This window comes from Notechis scutatus, chromosome 2, assembly GCF_049901735.1.
Source record: "Notechis scutatus isolate UNSWTSFEM ecotype Mainland chromosome 2, rNotScu1.2, whole genome shotgun sequence".
NCBI classification, from domain to species: domain Eukaryota; kingdom Metazoa; phylum Chordata; class Lepidosauria; order Squamata; family Elapidae; genus Notechis; species Notechis scutatus.
In genome coordinates this window covers 12721151-12734192 of record NC_142010.1, presented here as the reverse complement: position 1 = coordinate 12734192, position 13042 = coordinate 12721151, and the positions used below count along the sequence as shown (strand labels likewise).

Genomic DNA, 13042 nt, shown 5'->3' with positions numbered 1-13042 from the left:
TAAAATGTTTTTAGGATAGATTTGGTAGGAGTATATGAATTGTTATAAAATAAACTAAGTAAATTATAGTTATCTCGCAAAGTATGAATGAATAAAATTATAGTCAAATGATTGTTTAATAGTAATATTAGGGTATTTAATCTTTGATTGATAATATGAGTTATTATGCAATGTAACTGTAATTGAGACTACGAAATGGATGCACAAAAAATTGGTAAACCAACCGACACACTGCTTGTATATTTATGAAAGAAAGCTGGATGTTTTTATGTTTTGCTTGTTTTTGTTGGTCTTTAAAAATCAATAAAATTGTTTTAAAAAAAAAAACAAAACTTAATTCAGTATCTGTAAATCACCTAGATAAATGATACAAATAAAACATAAATATGTTGCGTTTTTAATAAGTTCAGAGTAACATAAATGTAGAATCGCATGCAGGTATTAAGGTATCACTTTTACTGATTATAAAGGCCCTTTAACCGTCTCTCTCTCTCATCTAAACTGAGAGCCCCAGAGTCAGGCAGGGATGCCCAACCTTGGCAGCACCTGGAGGATGCAGGGCCTTCCAACACCTGAATTCCCCAGGTAGCTCTGCTGGCTGGGAATTCTGGGAGTTGAAGTCCGCACATCTCCCGGGTGCCCAGGTTGAGAAACATCGTGTTAACGCACAACAAAGGTGCAGCACCTGGCAGGAGGTGGCATGGAGGGTCTTGCCCAAACAAGGGGCACTTCAAAAGGGGCTCAGAGGCGCCAGGAGGCATCACTGCATCACAGCCCCACCACCTCTCGGTCAGTCGGAGCCACGAAGCTCTTGGCAGCCCCCAACCAGCCTGGTCTGAGCATGGCAAAAGGATAAGGAGGTCGGGCATGGTGCGGGGAGGGGCGACGACATCTGGTCCTCTTGCCAGATGTGGCCTTGAAGGCGTGAGGAGGTGGGGCTGAGCTCCTCAACTCTGGTCAGTACGTGAACTGTTGTAAGTTGAGGACTATCAGTCCCAAAGATCTTTTATAGGACGTGGAAATTCCTAACAATAAAGGGTGACCCCCTCCTGGCCCAGATAGAAAAATGGCCAGAGAGTCTCCCCAAGGAGGGGCCCCATCTGGAAGGTGTGGAGGGAATCCTCCGTCTCCCCATCCAGGAACTCCACTTCTTTTGCCTCGCAGTCCAGCCTCACCCGCAGCCTCTGCAGCACCTTTTTCAAGCTCAGCTTCTTCTGATCTGTGTCAAAAGTGACAAACTCCCCTCTAACACTCTTCCCCACGGCCCAGATTCCCTCCTGGGGGCTCAGCTCGAACCTCCCCTTCCTGCGGACGGACTCCTTGGCCACCCCGATGGCCCAACATGCTGTGCCCCGCACCGGGGCATTGTCGGCTGCCACCTGCACGGACACCTCCCACCAGTGCCATCCTGTGTTGAATCCTTCACGGCCCAGGACACAGAATTCCCGGTCGAACCTCCCTGGCACATCTGAGTAATTCTGGTATCTGTTGGCCCAAGTCACAGTGGAGCCATTGCACAGGAGCCGGGGGTGGGCGGTTGAGCTGTTCGGCACGGCGTTGGCTGCAGGACGGAGAACAGAAACTCTTTTAAGATGGGCTGGGAACAGGGTGTCAACTCATAAAACATTTCTAAGGTCTTTTTAGAGTTGCCAACAGAAAGGGAGGGGGGAAAGGGGTTTGGAAGAGCAGTGTGGCAGTTTGGAAACCAAAAGTGCATTCCACACATAGCTTTTTAGAGATAGTAACTAGGTGACTGAAGTTTCTCCCAAGCAAATTGTTAGGTATAACATTGATACCAAATATGGTTTGGGTGAATAAATATATAAAACTTAGATATCATGGTTTAAGTGCGTATCACTTTAAGCACAATGCTGCAGGCAATTAGCCGATTAAGGGTGCGGTTAGAAGTTACAATATAAGGAAGCATTAGAAGCTGGAAAGCTTACTGTGTCTTACTGTTTACTGTTACTGTGACTGTGCCTGTGACTGAGATGATCCTGTCTGCTACTGTTTTGCTGATTTATTGCTGAATTCAACTGTTCTACTGTTTGAGCGTCTTGCTGAATATCCAGCATTTGTTCCTCTGGAGAGAGGCACCGGAGGAGGAGAAGATATCTTTATCGGCTGATAAAGATATTGTAAGGACTCTTAACTTGGACTGTAATAGTGAGTCTTACTGGATGGAAATATAGTGAATGACATAATGGACTGAATGACAATGATTTAAACTCTAAATGGATTAAAAACTATTTAAACTACAAACAGTGTTTGTGTTCAGTGTGTGTATACTCTGGGGCCCTTCCGCTCTCGTTTGGCTGCCTGGCTTGACTACTGCTGCAATACTCTGCTAGGGGTTAATCCCCAAACACTAACACAAATATCTAACTGGAGAACATGATTGATGACTCTGGGCTACGGAGGGCAAAGCAGGGCGGGGCTGGGTGCTTCTGAGCCGTTTGGTCCTCTCTGAGCCAGAGATGCAGTGGCTGGCAAGCACCCCCTCCCAAAATGGGACCAATTCCTAAGTACAGCAGGTCTCTGCAGCCAGAGGTCAGTGGGGCTGCCTCTGAAGTGGGGGTTGTGGGCAGTTGGGGGGTCTGACCCACAATAGGCCCTGCGCTTACTTCAATTCCCCAGGGCACCTGGAGATGGCACTGGTCATCCTCGGCTTACAACTATTCCTTTAGTGATGGTTTGAAGTTACAATGGCACTGAAAGGGTGACCTACAACCATTTTTCACACTCATGGCCACTGAAGCATCATGGCTGCAGAGCCCCGAGGTCAGGCCCCCCCCATTTACTAGGTGCCCGGAGGGCTGATTCAGGAAGGGCCCTTGCCAGACAGGGGATGCCCAACATCCGCTGCCCTCTATGGACACCACCCGCTACAGAACGTTCCCTCTTCTTCCGTGTGCAGTTACCTCTAGGATATCTTGGCTGTTGTGGAGCAAGTGCTGGGGAGGAAGGGATAGAAGTTAAAATCAGGGGCTTCTCCAAGCCCCCCAGCCCACTTCTCACAGGCCCCAGCTCAACACCCGAGGCCCCCGCTGGGCTCTTCTATGCCCGGGAAGTTCTAAGCGCCCTCCCCCATGGCTCTTTTCTGGAAGGGCCAAGGGCTGGCAGGGAAGGGTCAGATCCGTGTGGCTGTGAGGGACCCCACTCCTCCCCCAGAGGCTGCCTTTGGGGGCCCTCCAGACTCGGGGCTTCCACCCCACGGAGGAAGCCACTCCTGGCAGGCGTTACTCCTGGTGATGTGGGAAACCACTGCTGAGAGGCCTGGTGGTCTTTGCAAGCCCCTTCCCCACTAACTCCCCCACCACCAGCCCCAGGGGGTTTACCTGTGGTCAGAAGTTGCTCCAGGTTCTCCCTGGTCAGAGTCGCCTGCAGAGAGGCTGAGATTCAGAGGACGAAAGGAGAAAACGGGGCCGGGATGAGAAACAGCCGCCCGTGGGCAATGCCCGTGAGCGGAAGCCACCCTGTTGGCAGCAGTGTCTTGGTCCTTGCCAGGTGCCCAGTGAACCCCCACCCCAAGGAGCATGGTTGGGGGGCTGAGTGATCAGTGGAAGTGGCAGCCCCCGCCTTCACCCAGCCAGGTTGGATGGAGCCGGTTTGGGTCTGGCTCCCCCGAGTTCCCCCAGTAGGAAGGGGGGCAGAAGGAGGGCCCAGAACTCCTGGGGCTGCTCTCTAGGGCCCAAGACCCCCAGCCCCCTCCTGAAAGGGCCCCTCACCTTTGCAACTGTCAACAATCTGCCTTACAGAAGCGTTTTTCTCCAAGAGGGTGCGGAGTCTGTCTTGCAGGCTGGGAGAGATGCTCTCTACACGCCCCACCACGTAACTCCGGCACCTGCGACACAAGGAGGGCGGCTGTCAGGGTTCTGGCAGTTACTCCAATTTAATCATGAGCCTTGAGCCACACTCCCAAAACTGAAGAGGATTTATTTGAAGGTAACATTCCATGTCTGGCACTAACCTAGGCGTAGCCAACTCTGAGATACGTAATTCACTGTCACCCTTGATGCTGCTCCCCCCCCGGTGTATCATTCAACGAAAAACGTCCATAGCCAAGAGTCATCTATCATGCTCTCCAATTAGATTTTTTTGCGGCAGAAGCTTCAGTCATCTAATCAGTCTTAGAAGAAAATATGAATGGAGTGTACTTTCAATTCCACACTGCCACCTGCTCATTGAAACTGCCCCCCCTTTCTGTTGTCAACTATAAAATGTGTATACAAGATGTTTTATGACTTGACAATGGCCTCACACACCTACCCGGCTGCCTCCCCGCAACACAGGGGGGCTAGGTGAGGGCTGGGTTGGCTGTGGGGTGTGTGAAACAAGCCGGTCCTTTCCAGCATCTTGCCAGGTGAGTACAGGACTCAGGTTTTCCAAACCTGAGTTTGGCATGTGGCGTGAATCCTAGCTTGTTTACTATGCAACCGTTATTTGTTGCTTTGATCGCAACCGACTCTGCGCACTGAACCAGTGTAGAGTTCAGTACAGAAGCGAGAAAAGTCACAAACTCAACACAAACGTCAGTGTGATTCTGATCTTACTGTACCAAGGACTAAGGGGTCCTAAGCAAAGAAACCAGGTTTCCTGCAACAACTGAGTTTTCACCGCTTCCCTCCACCCCAAGTGGGGATCATCCGAATGGCTGCGGAGAAAGCGAACCTCCAGCAGAAGAGAAGAGTTGTCCCTGCGGGTCCTTGGGGATCGGCTGTTTTCTTGCAGACCTTTCATTACGCAACTGAGCAACATCATCAGTGCCAGAAGGGAGTGCGGTTTGCTCTCCTTTCACATACAGGTAACCCTCAACTGTTTGTTTTTTGAATGTTCAAAGTTACGGCAGTGAAAAAAGTGCCCTCCAGACATTTTTCAGAGTTTAAACCTTTGCAGCATCCCCATGGCCACAGGATCCAAATGTAGATTATTGGCAATGAGCTCACACTTATGACTATTGCTGGATTCCAAGGTCATGTGGCCGTCAGACAACCAAAGCCCATGGGGAAGCCTGTTTCACTTAACAACCAGGTTACTAACCTATCAGCAGCAGCAATATGCTTAAAAAGTGTGGCAAGAAAGGTCGAAAAAACTCAGTTAATGACTGTCTCACTTAGTAACAGAAATCTTGGCTTCAGCTGTGATCATGAGGTCAAGGCCTGTCTGCACTCCTGGCTTCCCCTGAGAGTATTGCTGGGACCGTTGGTCTCTCCTTGGGGGCTCCCTGGTTAGCCTCCGTTTTGCTGTTGGATTGTCGGTCTGCGTTGATGGTGCCTCATCTGTGTTGTTTACAATGCCTGAGCAACCACTGAGGCATAAACGGCTCCCCAACTGAGACTGCCCTACTTGTGCATCAAGAGGGAGCGAACACCACTCCCTCCCAGCACTGATGGTGTTACCTAGTCAGTGTTGTGGCCCGCCGGCAGCTGCCGCAGCGGGCAACAGACTCGGGCAATACTGAGGAGGTTGGGGAGGAACGCAGGACAGTCTTGGAGGCTGAGGAAGGTTCGGATGAGGGCTCTGGGTCAGAGGCAGAGATGGGGCCAGGGCAGGCTGCCTTCAGCCTTGGACAGCACTGAGGTGGGGAAGCGTCTGGAACTGGTCCCCAGCCTACGCATACACAGAGATGCCAAAAGGAAGGAACAATTACGAACTCAGGGTCAGAGTGGGAGTAAGGGCACAGGTAGACGATGAATGCCCCCTCCCATCAGGATTAAAAGAGAAGCAAAAGGGGAGGGGGCTTTTGCAGGGAACAACTCACTCGCTCATTTGCTTAAGCCTTGGAAGATTTGTCTGTATAACCCAGCCCTTCCCTGTCAGCACTGAGTGTGGAACTATTTACCAGGCAGAGTTCCAGGATTGATAAGGCCTGAACTAATTAGCATACCTTTGCAAGACAGTTTGCCAAGCCATTGGCTGACTGTGAATGAAATAAATTCACATTAATGTAATAAAAGAGGCTTTGCCAGGACCCAGAATTGACTTAGTGCTTTTTGGGGAGGCCTAGGACCGAACAGTTGGGTAACGAAACGTCTGCAGGAAGTCAGTTGAGTTCCGAGAGCACCAAAGGCCCCACAATCAGCATCTCTTGGCCACAAAATCCGAAAGGATGCAGCCGCCCCAGAAATTTTGGGCACAAACCGACCCACAAAGCCAGGGGTGGGGAAGGGCAAGATGGCGCCTACCTGTCTACGGTGTCTTGGATGTCCTGAAAGAAAAGAGTGAAATGGGTGCCGGCCCTCGTAAGGGTGGCCGGTCTCCCCTCCCCCACCCAGGAACCCTCTGCTCCTTCCCACCTGCAAGAATTCCCCATCCGGCTGACGGCACTTCCTTTCTGTCTGGGCCATCAGCTGTTGCAGGCAGGAGGTCTCCCTGGAGAGCTGGGCCAGGGTCACCGCCCACTCAGACTCCATCTTCTCCTGCTCGGCCAGCCAGCCCAGCCAGACCGGCTGCCTCTCCCGGAGCAGCTCCTGCAGGGACTCCAGCGCCAGGCCCACCTGCTGCTTCTCGGTGGCAAGCAGCTCCTGGGGGGCAGAAAATGGGGAGAATTCAGAGGGAGGGTGTCAGTGTGTGCTCCCTTCAAGATCCAAGAAAGAAATACTCAGACTCCATGGATTAGAGCAAAGTTATCCTTTTACTGGAAATCAAAGTGGAAGCTACAGATTGAATTCCGAATCTGAGGAATTGGCACGCAGATCACATATACAAAGGAATGGAATTGTTCCCACCCCCCAAAGTCCAAATGACTCTTCCAATTAAAAGTTCTGAATATGATCATGTGGGCATCTTCAGGTGGTGATGAGGCCTCTGTCCGTTGACCTTGACATATTTTGATAAAACTTCGCAGCTGCGCAAAGAGGATAGAAACTAGCGAAGAAATGGAAAGTTAAAAACAAGAATCCATACAACCCTCTCCCCTTGCTACCCACAGCAAAGGAATGCAAAATACCTCCAGCCCTCTTCCCCACCAAGTCCCCCCTCCCCTCCATTGCAAATGACAGCCGAAAGAAATAGCAGAGCAGAGCAGCAGAGAAGATGTAGTAGACAGGATGCAGAAGATATCTTGAGGCTGACAGAGGGGGAGATTTTCCAGCCACAGAAGCAGCGTCCCTGAGGGGCTGCCTCCTGCCTTCTCCCCAAGAGACCCACCTGGCACTCCTGCCGGCTCTGCTCCTCGGCCTGCCTCTGCTCCAGCAACTTCTGCTCCTCCTTCCTCAAGGGCTCCAGGAGGCCATCCAGCAAATCCTGCACGCGGAGGAGAGGGTGCCATTCCTGGGTCCCAAATGCCAGCGCTCCCACCCAGAGGGGGCCACAGGAACTCTGTGCCACACTCAAGGAGAGGCCCTGCTGGAGGGTCCCAGGGGCAGGCAGGGGCCCACGAGGAGAGCAACTGAGAATTGGTCTCCCCCACCTTCTCCTCTCTCGCTGCCCAAAAAGAGCCTGGTTCTCTACTGCCATTTTTTTAACTTGGTAGCCCTTCCCATCGTTCAGGGGACTTTGGGTGACCCCTGTGCCTGCCCCCCAAAGAGCTGATGCAGTGCCCCAGGGAGTTGGTACCTACCTTGAATTCCTGGGCAGCCTCGGGCAGAGAGAGGAGGGGGTGGCCCTGGTGCCCCTCCAGGCAGCTGGGGCAGAGGAGGCTCTTCTCGCGGGAGCAGAAGCTCTGCAGGGGCTGCCCGTGTTCCTGGCACAGCCGTTGGCCGCTGCTCTCCTCCTGGGCTCCCTCTGACAGCTGAAGCCTCTTCACCAGGCGAACCACGTTGGCCAGGGCCCGGTTGGGGCAGGCGCTGCTAGGCTCCACCTTGGCTCTGCACTGGGGGCAGGAAGCCTCAGGTCCCAACTGGGCCAAGCAGTCACGGCAGAAGTTGTGCCCGCAGGAGAGGCCCATCGGCTGCTCGAAGAAGTCCAGGCACAGAGGGCAGGTGGCCTCCTGGCCCAGCTCCCCCAAGGCTGCCTTTTCCCCTGAGGTTGCCATGGGGCTCTTCAGTCCCCTTTCCTCCTTGGCTGAACCTGGAAGAGAAAGCTGCTCATTGGCTCCTTCTGGGACAGCGCATTTCTCAGCCCCTCCCCCAGAGAACAGAGTGCCCTGAAGCCCTCCTCCAATTAAATGGCTTCTTGCAAAAGGGGGAGGGGTTGCCCAGTAGCCAGAGGAGCCAGAGAAGAGGACAAAGGAAGCCCCCTTGGGGTCTGGGGTGGCCTCTTTGGGCATCCATCCGATTGCTTTGGTTCCCTCAAGCTCAGCCTGGCCAGACCTCCGGCTGACGTCGTGACGAGACTACAAGCAGCGAACGAAGGTTTCCGTTCCTGCGCTGGCTTCTCGCCATTTGTGGGCTCTGGACGGAGCTGAAAGCCGCCTTGGAGGGGCAGCGAAGTTAAGGAGAAGCACTTGGTGAGGTTCTGGGGGAGAACACAACTCCCCTGTAGAAACCCCGAACTTGTTCTCTATGCCACGATGGAGAGAAGAGCAGGCCAAGGTGGATGCTACAAAGTTGGGACAGCCGAGGAACATCTAAGCGCGGTGCTGGAGTGGAGATTGGGAACAGTGTTCGGAGAAGGGTGAGAAGAATCTATATTATTTGTAACTACCCCAAAAACTATAACAGAGAAAAATAAAAAAATGTGCTAGCGGCGGATAGAAGAAGAATTTGGAAATATAAAGAGTTTTAAAGTTTTTTTAAAAAAACTTAAAATTTGAAAAGGAACTAATCTAGAAGAACATTAATTTGGAATTGGCAATCAGGCAGGATTTGGCATTAAAAGGCATTAATCTGAATGCTGGAAGTAATTGTTCTAAAGAGGAGTAATATTTGGTTTTTGAAATTGGTGAAGCTAAATAAAGAAACGGAAAAAGAGTGGCTGTGAAACTGGATTAAAAGCGCCACTTGCTGATGAAAGAAAAATCCTGTAGATCCCTTCAAACTAACGACATTATTAAAAGGAGAAATTAAAGAAGGAATAAAAGAAAGCCGTTATAAGAAGACCCCCTGGACGTTGGAATATATTGTAATCAAAGAGTAAGGATATAGGAGGATACCACCTCTGGAATTCTTGGTGTTTTGGACTGATCAACATTGGAAATAAAGATTTGAGGATGTTGATATTTTAAAACAAAGAAGAGACACTGGTTCAAATAAAATAAAATTAACTGGATAGTGGACAACTGGAATAATAAGCTGTGTGGTGTGGGTGTGTTATTCTTCACCACTCTCACTACGTCTCCCTGTGTCCGCTCATTCTCCTAACAAAATGTTATGCGGAGCCTGACTGGGAATAGATATAACTATATAGTAGGACAATATTTTTAATGAACTATATGTTTTGTTATTCATGTATATAAGATAAGGAGGTAATAATATAAGTTTGAATGTATTGGCTAAGAGAAAATATACTTGTGTTAAAATGAGAGGCTAGAGGGAAGGGAAGCTATAGAAAATAAAATATAAGCAATAGCGGCAAATGTAATATTGGGGGAACATAATAGGGGATAATATAAATTAAGACAGAATATTTGAACGTTTAAAGAATGGTAGGAATGGCAGCTCCAAAGACCAAAGGTGTGTTGTAAACATGGTGAGCCCAAGAATACAAGATGAAGGAAATTGGAGATGGATTCATATGTTTTTAAGGAATTAAATATTTTGTCATCCACTTGTACAAGGCAATGAGGATATTTGAACATGGCGAATAGAGGAATGTATTTGTAGAAAGTGAGCACCCACCCCCTCTCCTAGAAGAAGGAAATCTTCAAAAGGCAGAATCTGATCTTTGCCTGGAGGAGGAAAAGGAGAAACTGGTTGGAGAGACAAACCGGCTTCCCTGCCCCTCGTTCAGCTCCAGGGGGATGGGATGAAGCCCCGGACAGGATGGGACGGCCCATCTCCCCACCTGGCAAGACTGCCTCAGGTGAGGCCAGGTGGTCCAGCCAAGGCCCCGCCCCTGGGAGCCTGACAGCCAATGGGATGCATTTCTTAGACAGGAAGAGGAAACGGTAAGGTGGGGGGGGGGGTGAAACCCGGGCATCCATTGTGAGGATGCCATGCGGTGAAGGAAGAGGAGAGGGGGAATGTCAAGAAAGAGATGGAGGACCCAAAGGACTTGATCCGCAGCGGGCAAAAGGCCAGGAGGCCCCGAAGGGAGGCTGGGAAGCTGCCGTGGGGATTCTGGGCAGGATCGGGCGAAGAGGGAAACCTCCGCAAACCCCGCTGGCCTCGCAAAGGGGCATGGACAGAGTTCAAGGATAAAAAGCTTTGGGAGCCCGAAAGACCCTCCAGCGCAGCCCGGGGGGGTCTCGGAGGGTCTTCCTTGGTTCGCCCCAAAGGCCCCCCGGCCCCCCTCGGGGAGAGCAGGAGCCTCGCCCGAAGCCCCCGGCCTGGGACCCTTCGGGGGCGTCACTTCTGAGGGGAAGTTGAGCTCACCTGCGAAGCTCCTGCCGGGCAGCGGACGGGGAGGAAGGCAGCTTCAGCCGGGGCGCCTGCGCAGTGGAGCCGAAGGGCCAATTGCTCTTTCGATTTCGTTTCACGGGCTGGCGGGCGGCGGTCCTGCCCCCCCCCCCGCGAGGCCCCGCCCCTCCTGCCCCCCCTCCCAGGGGCTGCCTGAGACCCCCTATCCAGTGGAGGGCAAGGCGGGAACCGGGGAAGGGACCGGCCACGATCCCCTGGCGCTGCGCAGGGAAGGTCTCGGAAGCGCGGCCAGATCGGGGCCCGGGGAGCGGGGGGGAAGGGCGGGGGGGCTGTTTGGTTTGCCCAGTTTTTTCTTTTTTCCTCTCCTTTCTGCGTCAGAGGCTGTAGGGGACGAGCATAAGCGCCCCAACGTGCTTACCGTCCCTGTCCTATAGTTTCTTTTTATTTTGCTTATATGTATCCCTTTCATGTATTCATAACGGTGTTTATACTTATCCCTGTCATCTTGTAAGCGATTAAATCAAATAAATCAACAAAGTATCGGTGCATGGATGGTGCGATGATAGGTGGGCATCCTCCATGTTGATCCAAATAGACACGATATTCTTCCTCCCAATTCTCAAGTCTCCATTGTCACTATTTCATATTGTTTAGGCATCTCTTATACTTCCGCCCTTCATTTTCTGAATCTCCCTCTTATATGCATACATACACACATACATACATATGCATACATACACAAACACGCGCACACACTATTTTTCTCCCTCTTTTTTTTCCTAGCCACTTTAAATTTTTCCTCCCCTATCATTATAATGTCTTTTTGATCATATTCCCTTATTTATATCATGCACAAGGGATCTGTCTTTGGTGCAAATGCTCTCGGAGTACATAAAAGGGTCAAGAAGTTATAGACACGCTTATGGTAAATGAACTTAATTGTTACTAAAAGTTATGTACACTGCTATGACATCCCTGTAAAATGTGAGAACCTGTTTCTCTCTTTTTTTTAATTCTTTGAAACTTTGAATAAATATTTTTTTAAAAAGAGCCAAGAATCATCAGGTACAAGACTTAGTCACAGGGTGCAATAAGCAAATAGAATAGAATAGAATTCTTTATGGGCCAAGCGTCATTGGACACCCAAGGAATTTGTCTTTGGTGCAGAAGCTCTCAGTGTCAAGAGTCAGGAATCATCAGGGACAACACTTAATGATAGTCACAGGGTACAATAAGCAATCAAATCATACTAGGAAAAACTCCATATAAATCATACGGATACAAGCGACAAAGTTACGGTCATGCAGTCACAATAGTGACAGTAATGCAGACTTTGTAAATGGTTGGACAGTGTGGAGGGAATTATTTGTTTAGCAGAGGGATGGCCTTCAGAGAAAAAAACTGTCCTTGTGTCTAGTTGTTCTGCTGTGTAGTGCCCTATAGCGTCGTTTTGAGGGTGGGAGTTGAAACAGTTTATATGTCCGGGATGTGAGGGGTCTGTAAATATTTTCACAGCCCTCTTTTTGACTCAGGGTGCAGTATACAGGTCCTCGATTGAAGGCAGGTGGGTAGCCATTGTTTTTTCTGCAGTCCTAATTATCCTCTGGAGTCTGTATCTGTTCTGTTGGGTTGCAGAACCAAACCAGACAGTTATAGAGGTGCAGATGACGGACTCAATCATTCCTCTGTAGAACTGGATCAGCAGCTCCTTTTGGGCAGTTTGAGCTTCCTGAGTTGGCGCAGGAAGAACCTTCTTTGTGGTGCTTTTCTGATGACATTTTTGATGTTAGGTGTCCATTTTAGGTCGTGTGATATAGTAGAACCTAGAAATTTGAAGGTCTCTACTGTTGATACGCTGTTATCTAGTATTGTAAGAGGGGATATTGTGGGAGGGTTTCTCCTAAAGTCTACCATCATTTCTACAGTTTTGAGTGTGTTCAGTTCCAGATTGTTCCGCTTACACCACAAGGTTGTAAATCACACAATTGTGAAGCAAATCCGGCTTCCCCAATTGACTTTGCTTGTTGGAATCTGGCTGGGAAGGTCACAAACCACAATCCCGCAACTACAAGACGCCGCAACCATCAGGTGGTGCCCTGGTGGCTGGAACACAATACTACAGGCAGACTCGGCCCACCGGCTCAAAGTTGACTCAGCCTTCTGTCTTTCCAAGGTCGGTAAAGTGAGGACCGAGATTATTGGGGTCAGGATGGGGACTCTAGGGCTGGCTGGGGCCTTCTGGGAGTTGAAGTCCGCCGGGCTGAAAGTTGCCAAGGTGGGAGGCCCCTGTGGCTTAGAGGGCTGTAAAGCACCGGGAAGCGGTAGAGCAGACTTTAAGTGCTCATTACTCGCTTATAGATGATGAGCCGCTTGCCAAGTAGCCGAAGTGCAATCACAAGGGGTTGTGTGTGTGAGACAGTCCTAAGGGCCAGGGATGGGTTGCACATCCCTTTTCCTGAGGCCCTTTGTAACTCCCCGGGACTGACCTGTATATCCTTTCCTCCTGGACCTCAGTAGCCTCATCTAAGAGCAACACATATTTTAGATTTGTGCATCTATGTTGAATTCAGATGCCGGATTGAATGAAGAGGAATTCACAGAAGGCAAATTCACCCCCATATTCTTTTCATTGCCGGAGAGGG

At 50.4% G+C, this 13042-nt stretch overlaps 1 protein-coding gene across 2 annotated transcripts; it reads right to left on the bottom strand.

Moving 5' to 3' along the window:
* Nucleotides 1–389: 389 nt before the first annotated feature.
* LOC113430703 (zinc finger protein RFP-like) lies at nt 390–10520 on the bottom strand. Of its 2 annotated transcripts, XM_087953519.1 has the most exons (9): nt 10416–10520; nt 7562–8010; nt 7150–7245; nt 6297–6524; nt 6186–6208; nt 3729–3844; nt 3339–3392; nt 2922–2954; nt 390–1561 (listed from the first exon to the last, which is right to left on the bottom strand). In XM_087953519.1, the coding sequence occupies exons 2-9, from the start codon at nt 7973–7975 to the stop codon at nt 1026–1028; spliced, it is 1500 nt and encodes a 499-aa protein (XP_087809645.1). In that variant the 5' UTR covers nt 7976–8010; nt 10416–10520; the 3' UTR covers nt 390–1025. The 2 variants fall into 2 exon arrangements, with proteins under 2 accessions (XP_087809645.1, XP_087809646.1); XM_087953520.1 differs by lacking the exon at nt 2922–2954.
* Nucleotides 10521–13042: the final 2522 nt, after the last annotated feature.

Bases quoted from the DNA above. Each gene is read 5' to 3' on its own strand.
- LOC113430703 (XM_087953519.1), bottom strand. From the start codon at position 7,975: ATGGCAACCTCAGGGGAAAAGGCAGCCTTGGGGGAGCTGGGCCAGGAG. The intron at 6,209-6,296 runs GTGGGAAGGAGC...CTTTTCTTTCAG, and splicing joins CGGATGGGGAATTCTTGCAG to GACATCCAAGACACCGTAGA. The intron at 3,845-6,185 runs GTAGGCGCCATC...CTTGTGTCGCAG, and splicing joins ATCCAAGACACCGTAGACAG to GTGCCGGAGTTACGTGGTGG.